We start from the raw sequence: 18,399 nt of genomic DNA on the forward strand, positions 1-18,399 counted from the left end.
GTATGATAATTCTGGGCATTTACATTGCAATAACTGAGAGCAAACACTGTTTTGTATACTGGCATAATGATGCACATTATTAACAGCTTTGTTGACAAAACCCTCTGATAAAAAAAATGTTTACCCACAAACCCCAGCCACACATGACAGTGCCATGGTGCATGTGTCTGACCCAGGTTCCAGTGTCTGTTTAATCTTTATTGTCAGTTGCATTGAGGAACACTGTCATGTTTGCTGAGGGCGGAGCCTGTGTGTAATCTGCGGTCTGACACATCTCAGTCTCGCATCTGTAGGCTCAGACTCCGTGGGCTGGAAAAAGGCAACAGACTTTTCAATTAGCCAAGTTCAGCATTATCAGTGTGAGCTGTGTGCCACAGAGTGGAAAAGAGGGCCTGAGCTGGCCTGATTGTACCTGCTGATATTTACATGCAATTGTAGTTGTGAGAACTGTGGAGGTGGAGATGCTTCTAGCACCTCAGCGTTTGTCACTGCCATCAGATTTTAGCCCCACACTTTGACTGGAGAGACAATTTTCCATTGTGAAATTTGTGGAGAATTCTATTGCACACTTCTGAAACCTTTTCTTGTGTTTACATGGTCTTTTAAGTGTAAGGGGAAACAGATGTAAATGATGTATTTGTAAATTAAAATGATTTTATTTATTTTATTTCTAAAATGTAAATGATGAGTAGATTCCACTTTAAATTAGATTCAGTTAGTTACTGAAAAGATTTAGAGAAAAAGACTTCATTGCATTTGTCTCCATTTGTATTTCTTTGTTTTCCTTCAGTTAAAGTTCACTCTATCCAGTCACCCTGTAAGTCCTACACACACATTGTGTGGCTCTCTGGTTTTACCAAACATTGTCACCTTGCTGTAAACAGGCAGACGCTGATTGTGGAAGGACAACATCATGCCGTCGTCCTTAGCGCACTCTTCAGTCAGAAAGTGGTGTTGAAAGGAGAGCGTGTGAACGGGGCCAAATCAAGTGCTCCAGTCACACAGTCCAAATGTGCACCTTACCCCCTGACCAGATGCCTCAGGCCACTGGATGACCGCCAGACCTCAGCTCACGAGGAGATCTCAAACACACAGGTGTGGAAACTAGTTACACCAGACAACCAAAAAAAAACACCACCCGTGTTTATCAGCGTCTTAATAACAGGATGTCTGACATTTGTACTGGTTTTGTGTGATCTTTTTAAATGTAATGTGTTAGAAATGAGATGTGACAAAAGACAAAGTGATTCTCTACTGGTTCTTTCCCATCTCTACTGTAGAAATAACTTGGTATTGTGGCGCCCCCCCCCCCCCCACTCATCCAGACGTCAGATAACTGTTTAAAGACCAAAAACACTTTAGGTGCATATCACATTCATATTGAATAAAATCTGACTCATCATTATTCTTTTAATTTGTTGCTCCAGACTGGACTGGTCGCAGGTGAGGGGGGCGTAGACTGGTGGGGCCCGACGAGAGCCTGTGACAGTCTGCTGCAGGCGCTGGAGTGTGCGGACCAGAGTGGCATGCTCACCTGCCCTGTGGAGGTGATGGTACAGAGGGTGTACTGTGTCCCTCTTCCACAGCCCACTGCCCTGGCCACCTTCAGAAGCCAACGCCTCAACAGACCTCTGTCAGAACCCTCACCACAAAAACACATTGGCAGGTACAGTCTCATTTTTTTTTTACAGAAATTTACTCCACTAAATGTCACTCTACTCATCTACTGATCTGTCTCTCTAATTGTCATCTACCTGCCTCTGTCTGCCTCTCTCTCTCTCTCTCTCTCTCTCTCTCTCAAATTTCAGTGGAAATCTGAGAAGGGTTTCTAATTGTGCTCAAATGCAATGGATGGAAGCAATTCCCCAATAAAACACAAAGTATTTATTGGGCAGTTTCCTCTGATTAAAATACATTTGCCACTGACGTCATTTTATGTGCTTTTGACAATTAAATGAGCAAGTCATTCATTCATCATCTATAGCTTTCTTTTCCTGCAGGAGGAAGAAAACTTGAAGCATTGCATGCTTTACTTAGCAAATGAAATGATGCGCACTATTACATTAGCATGTGTGTCCATGTTGTGTCTTTAGTGAAAACATGTTGTCAGTAGTTCTGTAGACTCAGTGCAGTCCTGTGGACTTCTCCTGTTTCTGTACGGTGTGAAGCGAGACGTGGTGTTCATACTGAGCTGCGCTGCTTGAGTTCTGGCCTTTTCTGAGGACACTCACCTCTGTGGGGTGGTAAGAGAGAAAACAGCTCTGCTCCAGATTCTGTCAATGACTAACTAGAGCGCTCCTCCCAGAACACGGCGTGCTCTCAGGCTCCACTCACCATATGGCACTGCTCAACAAACATTCCTAATCAAATCCAGGGCTGTCCATGGACACAGTGCAGAGAGAGGGACACTGTGGAAAGAGAAACAAACAGAAACAGCCACAAAGGGAGATGAGTAAGGGAAATTCATAACAGACTGGGTTGAAACATGGACCTACTGACCTGGGCCTTAATGCTCAGCTTCACCAGCTCTCTCTCTCTTTCTCTCTTTCTCTCTCTCTCTCTCTCTCTCTCTCTCTCAAATGAATGGGACTGCTCAAACAGAACAGCAAAGCAAACCTGACAGTCACACACTCGCTGTCATCTGATTAAGAAGGTGTTAGACTATAACATTCCTAACATTAGTGAGACTGAAGCTAAAGGATGACTTAGCAAACTGAGAGTTTTGAAATGATGAAATGACAGACACAGATTCTCACAGGAGTGTTTATTTGGACACACAGGACACAAACTGAATATCTGTTCTCCCTGTCTGTGTGAGGGGGCAGGGAATGTAGCTGAAATTTCATAGTTTGGGGGAGGGATGATTTGGGGATGGGGGCTTTTTCGGGTAAAGCTGAAAGCACAGCCTGTTTACAGGTTTGACCTTTCTCCTGGGCCCTTCACACCATGTTGTTTTGTTCCTCTGCTGAGTAATGACAGTGTGCCTGTGTTTGTTGTGCTGGGGGGGGGAGGGTGGGGGGGTGGCATAAGGTGACACGGAATAGAAAGTCACCTGACTGCAGTCGGTAACCAGACACTGGACATTCCTCTCACTTGTTCAGCAGCAACCCCTAAACCCTGGAGCAGACAGAGTGGGATTAGGCACAGTGCAGAGGGTGGGGGGCAGCTAATTTAGAGCATGGGGGGAGGGGCTGGTATGTGACCTGAGTGAATCCTGTGATGTCAGAGGTCAAAGGTACTCCCCCGCCCCAAGCAGTTACTGTGCTTTGGCCTGCCAGGCCTGAAACATAGCGATCAGTCACACACCATCCCTCCTGCATACCTTTCTTTCTATTTTTCTGTCTTTCTGCTCTTTTTCTTCTCTTTTCACTCCATTTGTTTTGCACATACTTGCTGTGGTTAGATAAACATATAGTGTTGCAGAGGGCCCCTTGGGCTAGGCCTTAGAGCAGTCAGCTCGATTAGGCAGTGATGGGAAGCATGTACATCCTCTTAAATATGTTACCTTCAGCTTATGACACGTTTCCCCTCACTGTGTAGCTAATATCACAGTTTCCTCTTCTAGGAATCAGTGCACAGCCAGACTGATTGACAGTTCTGTGGAGGGAGTGACCACTGTCCTGACCAAAATTCATGACAAGCAGTTAATTTCTATCTTAAAAATTCAAGGTCTCACAAGTTCACGTGCTGTTGAACATTAATAATATATAATAACAACAATACTACTACTACTACTAATAATAATACATTTAAAAAATAATAGTTAAATAATAATATATAATAATAGTATTTTTGTCTCCCATGCAACATATAAAATGTGCTCAATCTTACAGATGTAAACCTCTACACTAAACCCCTTCATCAGTAAACCTCTACACTAAACCCCTTCATCAGTAAACCTCTATACTAAACCCCTTCATCAGTAAACCTCTACACTAAACCCCTTCATCAGTAAACCTCTACACTAAACCGCGTTATCAGTAAACCTCTACACTAAACCCCTTCATCAGTAAACCTCTACACTAAACCCCTTCATCAGTAAACCTCTACACTAAACTCCTTCATCAGTAAACCTCTATATTAAACCCCTTCATCAGTAAACCTCTACACTAAACCGCGTTATCAGTAAACCTCTACACTAAACCGCGTTATCAGTAAACCTCTATACTAAACTCCTTCATCAGTAAACCTCTACACTAAACCCCTTCATCAGTAAACCGCTACACTAAACCTCTTCATCAGTAAACCTCTACACTCAACCCCTTCATCAGTAAACCTCTATATTAAACCCCTTCATCAGTAAACCTCTACACTAAACCGCGTTATCAGTAAACCTCTACACTAAACCCCTTCATCAGTAAACCTCTACACTAAACCCCTTCATCAGTAAACCTCTACACTAAACCCCTTCATCAGTAAACCTCTATACTAAACCGCGTTATCAGTAAACCTCTACACTAAACCCCTTCATCAGTAAACCTCTACACTAAACCCCTTCATCAGTAAACCTCTACACTAAACCCCTTCATCAGTAAACCTCTACACTAAACCTCTTCATCAGTAAACCTCTATACTAAACCCCTTCATCAGTAAATGTCTATACTAAACTCCTTCATCAGTAAACCTCTACACTCAACCGCGTTATCAGTAAACCTCTACACTCAACCGCGTTATCAGTAAACCTCTACACTAAACCCCTTCATCAGTAAACCTCTACACTAAACCGCGTTATCAGTAAACCTCTATACTAAACCCCTTCATCAGTAAACCTCTACACTAAACCCCTTCATCAGTAAACCTCTACACTAAACCCCTTCATCAGTAAACCTCTATATTAAACCCCTTCATCAGTAAACCTCTACACTAAACCGCGTCATCAGTAAACCTCTACACTCAGCCTCTTCATCAGTAAACCTCTACACTAAACCCCTTCATCAGTAAACCGCTACACTAAACCTCTTCATCAGTAAACCTCTACACTCAACCCCTTCATCAGTAAACCTCTATATTAAACCCCTTCATCAGTAAACCTCTACACTAAACCGCGTTATCAGTAAACCTCTACACTAAACCCCTTCATCAGTAAACCTCTACACTAAACCCCTTCATCAGTAAACCTCTACACTAAACCCCTTCATCAGTAAACCTCTATACTAAACCGCGTTATCAGTAAACCTCTACACTAAACCCCTTCATCAGTAAACCTCTACACTAAACCCCTTCATCAGTAAACCTCTACACTAAACCCCTTCATCAGTAAACCTCTACACTAAACCTCTTCATCAGTAAACCTCTATACTAAACCCCTTCATCAGTAAATGTCTATACTAAACTCCTTCATCAGTAAACCTCTACACTCAACCGCGTTATCAGTAAACCTCTACACTCAACCGCGTTATCAGTAAACCTCTACACTAAACCCCTTCATCAGTAAACCTCTACACTAAACCGCGTTATCAGTAAACCTCTATACTAAACCCCTTCATCAGTAAACCTCTACACTAAACCCCTTCATCAGTAAACCTCTATACTAAACCTCTTCATCAATAAACCTCTACACTCAACCTCTTCATCAGTAAACCTCTACACTAAACCCCTTCATCAGTAAACCTCTACACTAAACTCCTTCATCAGTAAACCTCTACACTAAACCCCTTCATCAGTAAACCTCTACACTAAACCGCGTTATCAGTAAACCTCTACACTAAACCCCTTCATCAGTAAACCTCTATACTAAACTCCTTCATCAGTAAACCTCTATACTAAACTCCTTCATCAGTAAACCTCTACACTAAACCCCTTCATCAGTAAACCTCTATACTAAACCTGTGTCCTCACATTGCCCTCCGTACTTCTGCAGTGTGTAATTCCACTGGACTAGTATTCAAGTAAATTTTGTTATGATAATAGTTTGTTATTTTTTGTCTGTATTTTTGGCTGCAGTAAATGAGGAATGAAGATGATAGAAATGTTAGTTATAAATAAAACAGCAAGAGCAAGGAATGTAAGGGAGACATTACGCCATAGACCATGTCATACACGTGTCGGGGCTACAGGCCAACTCAAGGCACCAGTCAGCGTCAATACAAGGTATGACTGGGCAACAAAAATTAGTCAGTATTATCAGATGGATCTGGTATTGTTACCAGGAGCCATTTTTAGTTTTGTTTTTTGTTTTACTGGCTGTTGATGCTAGTGCACAGAGTACTGATTAGTGTCAATCAGTCTTGGTCCAGTGCACTGTCTTTGCACTGACCGTTGTTTAAGATGACTGATCTTTAGTTTTTCTTAACATCCAGTTGCCTATAGTTCTCAAAGTTTCACTTTCCTTGGAAATAAATTGTTGTCAACTTGACTGGGGTTTAAGTTCTGGGCCAGGAGGGTATTTAGTTCCAGTAAAAAGTCCAAATTGTATAAACAAGCAGAAGAACTGTTTGGTGTAAGAAAGGAGGGGCTGGATTTTTTCATGTTCAAATGGGAACACAATGTGCTTAGGAGATCTGGTTACAAGCTGTTTATCACCAGCTGTGCTACCATTGGCTGGACCAGCAGCGGAAGGAGTCCCGCCTACTTTAATGCTGCCAATGAGACAGCTCGTTCTCTTTTGACAGTGTGGGCTGGAGAGGCACTCGGTGGGGTTGTGAGAAGTGGATGTGTGTGTGCGTCTGTGTGTTTGGACACACTCAGTGGATAGCAATTCCAGGAAGAGCCCCTAAGCTGCTGAGAACTCCTCTGATCACTCACAATAACAAATGCCTGAGAGCGACCAGTGACTGGAGCTGACCAATCGCAAACACCAGCGTGTGTCATGGCACTTGCTCTCTTTGAGGAAGTGGTGCAGAGGTGCCTTAGGAGAGAAAAGGAGGTGGTTGTTTGTGTCGGCCTGGCCTTACCACAAAATGCCGTGCCGCTGTTTTCAGCCCTGTCACTCTACCACTCCGGTTTCGCTCCTGTCTAAACAAGTCCCACTATTAATCATGTCCCGGTGACTGGGAAACTTGTTTTAAAAGCGTAACTGTCCAAACCCAGCACAGAGGCATTGGGATGTGCTTTGAAGAGCCACGCTGAGGAACTGTAAATCAAACTGCTGCATCACACCATGACTTATTATTGAAATGTTTGTGTAAATCTGTTGTGCCTTAGCTCTGTAGACTGTATGAAAATGAGGAGGATATTATCACAGACAGAAATATGCTATGGTCCCACCCAGCTGTCAGCCTCACATAAAACCATTCGTACACCAACAACTCCACATATAGTCTGAGTAAACAGTAAAACATGACCCTGTCTCTCCCCAGAGATAAAGACTTGCCTGTTACTGTGTCAAAACACAGTCATTGGTGTGTTAGGCCATTTTGGAGATTGTAGTGTGTGATATACTGGTAGGTTTTAAAACTGAACGATCTGTATTGATGTTCAAGGACAGCTACAAGCCATTAAAAGGTTTAAACTGATATAAATAGCATTTGGAAAGGAATTCAGATTCAGGTGCCGATAACCGTTAAAGAACTAACTTTCCTGTCTCAGTTTATACACCCTCTCGTTTATAGTGTGCACAGTTCACAAGAGTTCACCAGATACCAATGCAAACGAAAGCAGTGGACTGACTGCGTATTCAGTTTAGATGTTTGTAGGGTTAAGCAGTGGACCCCAGCTCATTAACAGACATTTTATTAACTGTGTAATTTACTCACTGTGTCTGCCTGTATCCTACTACAGGACATAATCAGCGTCTCTGAACCGCTGTTCTTTGCTCTATGGTCCATGACAATACATGCCCATTTACACTGATGTCTTTTACTGAATTTGACAGCTCCATTTGTTTTCACTGCAGGATTTTTATGCATAGTCAGAGGAGTCTCATAATGTTCGGGATCATTTTTGTTCACAAATATTTGGCATTTTTTGTCTGGAGGCAATCTGTTATTATTGTTATTATTTAATTATTGTTATTATTATTATTATTATCATTATCATTTCTGCTGCAGGTGTAGAGCATATGTGTGGTAAATCAGCCATGGGGAGTGTATGCGGTGTGTATTGTTTTGTCAGTAAAATGAGGGACCAGTTTCCTATGAGGGGACTAATGGTGTTGTGTGTCTGTTCCCCTGTAATCTTTGTCACCCCACACACAGTGCTCCCAAGCCCACTGCAGTGGTATTAGTGTCATTTTAAGGATGTATATCTTTTCCCTCATTCCTAATTTATGTTCAAGACAGGACCAAGCTGATGACTCTCCTGCCTGTCCCCATTCTCCTCCGCTCCATCCCTCCCTCTGTTTATAAGAGGAACTCACACACTGTTTGTTAGATCAGTGCGTTTTTTCCAGCGGGCTTGCCTGGTCTTGACAGGCGCTGTTCAGACACGCTGGAGTGCCGCAGTCTTCAGCACTGCTAAGAGCCTTCCCACAATGAGAGGACTGGTGTAGGGCGATGTGAGTCTGTTCATAAAGGGCATCACTATAAACCCTGAGTGAGACTTCATCACCACTACAGCCCAGCCTGAGACACACAGTCACACATGAGCCTCTGCTCTGCTTGTCCCTTTTCCCAACCCCTGACTTCAGTTTGAGTTTATGTTCACTCTAGTGCAGTCCTAATGACACTACTAATTACTGATCACACAAAATCACCCATTCAGATTTTTGTTTGTTTCACAGCTGTTCTTATCCTGAGTGACCTACAAGCTGTGCATTCAGGTTGAGAGGAGAACTAACATGTTACTAATACTGTAGAAGCTAAATGCACTATCAGCAGGGTTGTTGCTCACAGTCTCTCTCTCTCTCTCTCTCTGATTTTCTGTGGCAGGTTGTGTGCCCTGGTGCAGGATGTTCAGGGTGTTTTCAGTGAGGTCTTGCTGAGCAGTGTGTGTTCAGCAGAGGACTGGCTGTGTTTGGCTGAGCAGTGGCAGGGTAAAGCATGTATGCTCCAGGCTGTGAAAGTGATCCAGAGGATCACGCGTGACAGGTGAGTTACACCAACCAGCAGTTTCTTGCCATGGTTTAACTGCACAGTGCTAGATTTCCAGCAGGTCCTCGGCTGAATTTAAGAAAACAGTTCAAATGAATAATTATGTTCCTGTCCTTAAATGGACTGCCTTCACTGACAGTTCTTAACTGATCTGCTTTCACTGACAGTTCTTAGCTGTGTGGTCCACACTGAATAACAAGCTGAGAGACTAGTCGAGTATTGTCCAATTCCTGCATTACTCAACTGGTGACTGGCAGTGTTCAGGCCAGTGGGGTATAATCGTCATTTTCTAACGATTTCTCAGATCGCTGGATGATCATCTGGTGGAGTAGAACTACACTATGTTTAGAGTGATGCAAGTGCAAAAAAAGGCATGTGGATATCACCAATCTAATTATATATACAACCTAAAAAACCATAACAGACACAGTCATAACTACCTCCACTCACTCACTCATTATCTAAGCCGCTTATCCTGATTAGGGTCATGGGGGGTGCTGGAGCCTATCCCAGCGCTCATAGGGCGAAAGGCGGGGAAACACCCTGAACAGGTCGCCAGTCCATCGCAGGGCAGACACACACACTCATACATACCTAAGGGCAATTTAGTGTCTCCAATTCACCTAACCTGCATGTCTTTTGACTGTGGGAGGAAACCGGAGGAAACCCACGCAGACACGGGGAGAACATGCAAACTCCACACACACAGGACCCTGGCCACCTGGCCGGGAACCGAGCCCGAAACCCTCTTGCTGTGAGGTGACAGCGCTACCCACTGTGCCACCCTAACTACCTCCAGTAACTGTTAAAATAAAGTTCAACTCAATAACTTCACCAACAGTTAATACAAAACACATAAAAGCATTCACGACTTTCATGGAATACGATGTTCATCAGCTTACTTCATTTACACACATCATTGGTACATTTTCACCTGGGACGTTTCCTGCCTCTCTCTCTCTGTAGCGACCTACATGCACTGAGCATGTGTGGCACGGTAAACGCTAGTGTCAGTTAAAACTACTGTGATTCATGTTGAAAAATGATCAGGAACTCAGAACTCAGCCTCAGTGCTGTTTGGAGTTTCATTGGTTGCTCATTCCCATCCCTAGTTTGATCTCCTGTATTTTATTATTGTGTGATACATTATATTACCCTATGATATTACCATAATATTGCCTGTACTTAAATGAGGATCAGGTCCCATCATATTAATGCCCAGAAAGAAAACAGCACTGCTAAATCAGAGTGTAAGGCAGAAACAGACATCTTCACTGAATGCGAATTGGGTTTTGTTGTGAGGAGATCCAGAAAACAGATGTTATTTAAAGCATTTTCCAGGATGACAGCATTCCCATCCCAACACCGTTTACACGTGTTCTTTCGACTGGCTCTGCTATTATTATTATTATTATGATTATTATTATTATTACTGTTGTAGTTATTGTTGTTGTTGTTCTTATTGCTATAGTGGTGATTGTTATCATTATTATTTATAGTCCTGTTTTCTTTATTTTTACTTGGAGGGCCTCTAATAATGTCTAAGGATTTTGGGTCCTTTGAAAAATCTACTGATGTCTAACCATTTATTCTCAAGCAAGCTAAACAACCAATATGAATGAGAAGAAGAAAGATAAGTAGATGAAATAAGTGAGAGTTGGTCAGGGCATATGAGGTAGTGTGTGGGGAACAGGGCATCCTGTGCTAGTGTGGAAACTGAGCCTGTGCGTGCGACTGTGATGTCTGTTTTGACAGGCCAGGGCCAAGTTTAGAAACAGTTAAGGGAACTGAGGCGGGGAGAGGCAGACGCAGATAACTTTACATGGCTGTGGATGTCCGAGGTATCTATGCAAGCCGGGCTGCCTATGGCTTCCACCCAGAGGTCATGTGCAGTAAGCCCTGGCTGTGCACGCCAACTGGAGCACACACTGCAGGCCGCACTGGCTCCGCTACTGTTTGGTAGAGAGTGCGACGGCCAAGTGCCGGCCACCTTGCTGAACTCAGATTTTCTCATGTAGAGAGACATGAAGGCACAATGGAGAATGGAATCGTTCATTAATTCAACCATGTAGTTGTTATCTTTACGCATTGACGTGCAGTGCGGTGTAGCTGGTGTGTGAAAGGTGCTGCTAAGACAAGTTGCTCATTCACACATTTTGAGTAGTCAGTGCCATAGAGAATAAGGAATAAAGTGAAATAAAGATTAATCAAGTTAGAGAGGGAAAGAATACAGTTAAATAAAGATGAACTGAGCTGTCTGAGGCCCTGTGGCAGGGCCTAGCCCTCTGTGTCTGTGGAGTGTGTGTGTGAGTGCGTGCGTAAGTGTGTGTGTGGTGGGGACATGTTGGACCAGATAGGGCTGTGGAGTAGGTTGTCATGACAGATACTCTGAGATTAAGAGCTGAGGAACCGGTTCTGAACAATGAGGCTTTCTGCCCTGACCAGATCCAGCCAGCAACTCCCTCACTTACTCACACCTTCTGCCTCTCTACTCTCAGTTAACACACTCACACTCACACGCACAGTCTCACACATAAACACACATGCGCACACACACACGCGCGCACACACAAACACACTCGGAGAGTCAGAAACATACACACACACACACACACACAGAGTCAGAAACATATGCATACACACACGCACTCACAGAGTCAGAAACATGCACACACACACACACACTCACAGAGTAAGAAACATACACGCACAGACACACACACACACACAAACACTCACAGTCAGAAACATATACAGGCACATGCACTCACACACACTCACAGAGTCAAAAAACACACACACACACACACACGTGCACACGCACCCACAGAGTCAGAAACATACACACACACACTCACAAAGTCAGAAACATACATGCGTACACACACACTCACAGAGTCAGAAACATACACACACTCACAGAGTCAGAAACATACACACTCTCGCATACACACACTCACAGAGTCAGAAACACACACACACACACACATACTCAAAGAGTCAGAAACATACACACGCACACACAGTCAGAAACATACACACAGTCAGAAACATACACACATGCACATGCACTCACAGAGTCACAAACATACACACACGCACACACACACACACTCACTGAGTCAGAGACATACACACACGCACACACTCACAGAGTCACAAACATGCACACACACTCACAGAGTCAGAAACACACACACACACATGCACACACAGGTTCACAGAAACATGTGCTCAAAGGCACATACACACTTGCAGAGTCTCACAGACACACATGCGCAGGCGCTCTCTCTCTCTCTCTCTGTCACACACACACACATGCACACACGCACACATTCACTTGCAGAGCTACACACACTCACACAGAGAGTGAGAGAGAGGCAGGGTTTAACATTTCCTCTGCCATTTAGTTTGGCTGTGATGTGATAAGATCATTTGGTATCATTAGATCATTAGATTATTGCCCAGTGCACTGTCATATATAAACACTAATCAGAGTATTATAATGCTTGGCATGTGCTGCTGTGAGTGTGTTTAATGTACGCAGGGCTAAAGGAGCCATAATTTACCAATACATGCGCCTCTGGATATAAACACAGACACAGCAATACTCAGAAATGACCAAACATTCAAGAAAGAGTCCACTCTGTATTGTACAATAAATATACAGACGTACAGTACAGACATACAGTACAGACATACATATGTACAGGCATAGATACATACACACATACATACATACATGAATGCATACATACAGATACAGCTATGTATATACAGAGTCACACACAAGCTCTCACACACATGTACACACACAGAGGGCATTAGGTAGACATGTTTTTTACAGTGTGCCACTGAGAACTGGTGATAAACCAGTTCATGTGTCTTTCAGGAGTGATACAGGCCGCTACACACCTGTACAAAAACACAATGAAAATTGTAAAGTTTGTTACTGGTTTGGTGCCTGCCAGGTATTAAAGTGGTTCATAAAGTAGTTTGCATAGGCGACTACATATTTAAATTCTCCCACCACAAGTCCTCGAGTAAGCGAATGACAGACTGCTGGGTGACTTGTCAGAGTGATGGGAGAGGTCAGTCCACACTGTAGCAGTGGAGCAGTGTCCCTCTCTCTGAGTCACAGTCACACGTTACTCTTTAACAGATGAGAGCTCGTCCACTCTCACACTGCTGCTCTCTTTGTACTATGATGATAACGTAGGGTTCGGGGGAAAGATATTTACTGTGTGGGAAAAAAACTGCCCATTTTGAATTTCTTACTGGGTCAAGCCAAGATGAGCATTCAGTTTGTAAGGAGATGGAGGAAGAAAAGGAATGGGGCAGGATCGATTGATCCCAAACACCTGAGCTTTGGTAACAGCACATCTCAGAATTGAACATGCCTATTTTAAAATGACTCGTGACTTGTGTAAATTCTCCGAGCTATGGGGGCAAGATGGTGTTTTGAATCATAAGGAAGATTTGGTTTTACATTTTTAGAGTGTTTTTTTTTATGACATTGTGGTTTTATTTTTTACCCTTTCTATACTTGATTGTTTGTTTGTTTGTTATTTTTTTTGGTGTGTAAGTGTTTGATTAAGTTAGATTGTTGGTGCCAGTGCACCAATAAAGGTATCATGAAAAGTCAAAAAAAAAAAAAAGTTCCTGCTTGTGTTGTGGATCGGAGTGTCTTCTTCTGCAGTACACACTCAGTTAGCCCCTGCCTTTCTCTGGAATAATCTTTGCTTTTCTCCACCCACACCAAACTCAGCTGTCCTTCCTTCTCTCCCCCGTCTCTGTAGGTATGCCCAGCTCTTCAGTTTGATGGACAGCTTGTGGCAGCCTGTGTCTGTGGCAGCGGTTGCTAGGGAAACCACAGGCTTTGAATATGTAGGTGTTCACAATTTTGTATCAACTCTGACCACAAGATATTGGAATAATTTGGAATTTTCATCCTAGTGTGTGTTTTCAAAAACTGTTTCAATCAACAGCACAGGTAATTTCACATTTTAAAAAAAGTTGGTTTCGTGAAGAATGTTATGTTCATATAATCATGTTTTAATCATGATTATACGAAACATGTTTCCATGTAACCATACCCTGTCTGTTATGTGTGTCCACACTTCACATAAGTTCCTTCTTCAGCTTCCGATTCTATAAAACGTAATCTTGTGTATGTACCGTATATTTCTGTGTTTAAAATGTATTTGTAAAAGTACTTTATTTTAATGGCATATCAGTCTCTCAGTATATGAACAACCTTTTGTCTCTTGACTGTTTTATTGACATGAACATAATGCACTGTCTGTGTCTGTGTGTGTTTGTGTTTGTGCTGTCTTAGAGCAAACTCCCAGCCCTGAGTTTCTGTTACCGTTTGTCAGGTGACCAGGATAGTGTGGTTCCTCTACCCCAGAACCAGCGTCCCATTTCCTCTTTGTATTGTCCGCCAGTGACCCACAGTCTGAGAGAGATTATACAGGTAAAACATCACACTGTACCATCCACCTGTAGTCCACAGTCTGAGAGAGATTATACAGGTAAAACATCACACTGTACCATCCACCTGTAGTCCACAGTCTGAGAGAGATTATACAGGTAAAACATCACACTGTACCATCCACCTGTAGTCCACAGTCTGAGAGAGATTATTAGAGATGCACCGATCCACTTTTTTCAGTTCCGATCCGATTCCAATACCTGAATTTGGATATCTGCCAATACCGATTCCAGAGCATTTCTTTCTTGAATTTTATGATCATCATTATTGTTGTTGGTGCTGGTATTGTGTGTAAGTTACACGAGGCTGTAGCAAACCACGCAGCACTTCTTATTAAAAGAGCAAAAAATATACAAAAATGCATTTAATGAATTTAATGAAATTTAAATGTATTCCAAAGAAATTTATTTGAACTGTAACTGTAGTAGGCTTCGCATATAAACAAGTGTAGGAGTGCAAATTGCAATGGCAACTCCTTTAATGTTTTGAAAAACTTGAACAAATCAAGTGCACAGCAATGCATTTTCAAATACTAGTACGTAGATGTGTGTGACAATGTGTGTGGCTGCTTCTCAAAAGTGAACAGGACGATTCAAGTACAGCTATATGGTAATGCTGCAGCAACATCTGTAAAGAAACAACAGCATCATTGAAGTCCAAGAGAATGTGGCTAAAAGTGACCTGGATTATACTAATTACCAGGAAAACACCAGAGTTAGTGATATGGGGCTTTAAAATTCTCACTTAAGAGACATTGGCAGGTTCTTCTTGAGAAAAATCAGCATTTCTGCTCTCTCTGCTGTCAGTCAATTCCTCTTTTTGTCCACAATATTGGATGCAGTGCTAAACAGTCTTTCACTTTCGACACTGGTGGAAGGTGCACTAAGGAACTTTACGGCAATGGCAGCAAGGATAGGAAGGCAAACATGGTTGTTTCCCCGGTACTGGAAAGGGCTGTCACAACGAAGAATCTTTGCTTCTTTCAAATGTGTTCGCGTTTTGACAACAGCACCTGTCTTGGTACTCCCTGATCCAGGTTCGTTGTGCTCCTCCAGAATGTTGTCGTAGAGACTGGTCAAGCTGCTCTTGCTTTTGCTTTTGCTTGGACCATCTTTCATGTGAGGCACCTTTTCTGATGGCTCTGTTGCCAGTGACGCTGATTGTTCAGTTGATGACCTTTGCACTATTTCCTCCATCTTCTCAATCTCAAAGGATCTGACACAAAAAAATAAAATAGGTTGAGTACACCTATAGCGTAGCCAAGACATTCCAGCACCAGTCAATCGACAATTTTACTGTCTTACAAACAATAAGACAGTCAACACTAACAAGCACAAAACATTAAATATGAGTAATGATGAATAAGTGCAACCACTAGACAGTCATAGGGGTCAAGGAGACACACAAACACACACATTTCTCCAAATGATTGTACACTTAAAAATCTCCATTTTTAGGCTAGAAATTAACGCGTAGTTTTTACTATTTAAAACGTAACCAACATTAGTGCATTAATAAAAAATCTGTCTCACCTGTCTTTGTATCGAGGGTCCAGTAATGTTGCAAACAAGTAGAGGGGATCACCCTGGATGTTGCTGAATCGTCTGTTGACAGTTTGCAGGAGTGTACTTTTCATTGTTTTGATTCAACTGTCAGTACTATTCTCCCGGGCAAGCAGACGTTTTAAGACAGTGATGGTTGGGATTACATCAGCTGTAGAGGAGGTCGCTGAGCTGATGTTCCGGGTTAACTCCTCGAAGGGTTCCAGCACTGTCACCGTCTTTTCTAATAATGCCCACTCATCGGTTGACAGCGCTGCAGGCAGGTTGTGGTCAGCAGCATAGGCGCAGAAGGCTCTCTTCTGTTGAAGAAGGCTTACAGTCATATGGAGGGAGCTGTTCCATCTTGTCTGAATGTCTTGATGTAGACGATTTGTGGGCACTTGCAGTTCAATTTGAATATCTTCCAAGCGAGACTGTGCGAGTTGCGAATGTTTAAAATGCCCCACGATCTTCCTTGCATTTGTTATAGCATTGCTAACACTGCGTTCTGAAAGAAGCCCCTCATGCACAACGAGCTGCAATGTATGAGCAAAACAGCCCAAGCTAGGGAATGCCATCCCTTCCATCGCCTTCTTCGTGTTTCTCGCATTGTCTCACAGAATCACATGTACTTTAGCCAGTGGGATTTACCAGTCATTTAGCATCTCTTTATTGGAGGCTGCAACTGAACTGCTGGAGTGTGACCCCCTGCACTTTTTCACCTGAAGGACCACACTCTGTAGGGCATATATATCTGAGTTCACCCAGTGTACAGTGAGACTTATTAGAGACATTGGGCTCACATCCAAGGTCCAAATATCGGTTGTAAAACTTGTGGATCTAACACGGCGCTAACTGTGATGGCACTCGGTTGAATAATTCGGATACAGCAGTCTCTGATATATATTTCCTGGATGGCAAATTATACCTTGGCTCTAAGTGTTCCAACAGGCTACGAAATCCGATATTTTCCACGACAGATAGTGGTTGATCATCGAGTATGATGAAATTGAGCAACTTTTCTGCAATCCCTTGAGCCATTGTGTTGTCTGCTGGAAGTTTTCCACGCCTCTGGAGTAACTCAGTGAGCTGCCTGGATTCGTCCTTTTGGTTGTTGGCTAACAAGAACTCCTGGTGTTCTTTCAAATGATGCTTTTGCAGATGCTTAATTAAATTGGTAGTATTGTATGATGCAGCACAACTTCCATCTCTTGGAATGTTGGATTTACACACATTACAAGTGGCTGTCTTGCTTTTCTGTGTTTCGAGACTAAAATATCTCCAAACTAAGGACATGTTGTCGTGTTGATAGATCTGTCAGTGTTACGCTCTCACTCAGTTGCAGACTAATGGTGCAGCGCTCCGCCTGTACGTCTGACTCATAGAATTCTTGGAGACAAAAAATATGGGGACTACTGGATGTCTTTGTAGAACTGTTTAATTACTAACTAATTAATCAGTTAATTAACTTGTGCTATAGCATTTTTGCTATGGGCTTACAATTGCATTATTACGTTTTTATAATTCATAAAAACATCAGACTATGGAATCTGGATCGGTACGTGGATCGGTAACGTCAGCCCAATATCCGATGATTGAATTACAATTTACAATTTGGTATTTAGCCAAAGCAACTTACAATAAGTGCATCGGTCAGATACTGTTACCTCATAAACAGAGATCACAATAAGGCTGTGCATTAATTTACCCTTCATATTGCACTCCTAGAATTCTTTGACAGTGAATGACAAACACAAATACAAGACAAGGTTAGTATTTTTTATATATATATATATATATATATATATATATATATATATATAAAAAGAAAGGGAGGTTAGGCAGTGGGGGACAGGTGGGTTCTGAAGAGGTGGGTTTTCAGTTTCCTGCAGAAGATGGCAAGAGATTCCGCAGTCCTAACTGAGTGAGGGAGGTCATTCCACCACCGCAGAGAGGAGGTGTGGTCGGGAAGAACGGCTGCCAGGTTCCCGAAGTGAGGGGACCGTCAGTTGACCAGAGGTGGTAGAGCAGAGGGTTCTAGCAGGGGTATAAGGAGTTATCAGGGACTGAAGGTATGATGGGGCGGAGCCTCTTGTGGCCTGGTTGGCCAGCACCAGTGTCTTGAATGGGATGCGGGCTGCTACCAGAAGCCAGTGGAGTGCAGTAAGGAGCGGAGTGACATGAGAATTATGTCAGTATCGGCACCTGATACCGATATTGGATTGGATTGGTCCCAACTCTAGAGATTATACAGGTAAAACATCACATTGTACCATCCACATGTGACCCACAATCTGAGAGAGATTATACAGGTAAAACATCACACTGTACTATCCACCTGTGACCCACAGTCTGAGGGAGATTATACAGGTAAAACATCACAAGGCGCTTTCGC

General features: G+C 42.8%; 1 protein-coding gene across 1 annotated transcript in view; it reads left to right on the forward strand.

Moving 5' to 3' along the window:
• spidr (scaffold protein involved in DNA repair) overlaps positions 1-18,399 on the forward strand; it is a 54,913-nt gene that overhangs the window by 25,649 nt on the left and 10,865 nt on the right. Inside the window, exons 8-12 of the mRNA XM_030767651.1 lie at positions 885-1,095; positions 1,428-1,666; positions 8,808-8,966; positions 13,769-13,856; positions 14,308-14,445. Of these exons, the coding sequence (XP_030623511.1) occupies positions 885-1,095; positions 1,428-1,666; positions 8,808-8,966; positions 13,769-13,856; positions 14,308-14,445 (835 nt within the window). The remainder of the gene's footprint in view (positions 1-884; positions 1,096-1,427; positions 1,667-8,807; positions 8,967-13,768; positions 13,857-14,307; positions 14,446-18,399) is intronic.

The sequence above is a fragment of the Chanos chanos genome, chromosome 3 (assembly GCF_902362185.1).
Source record: "Chanos chanos chromosome 3, fChaCha1.1, whole genome shotgun sequence".
Classification (NCBI taxonomy): Eukaryota; Metazoa; Chordata; class Actinopteri; order Gonorynchiformes; family Chanidae; genus Chanos; species Chanos chanos.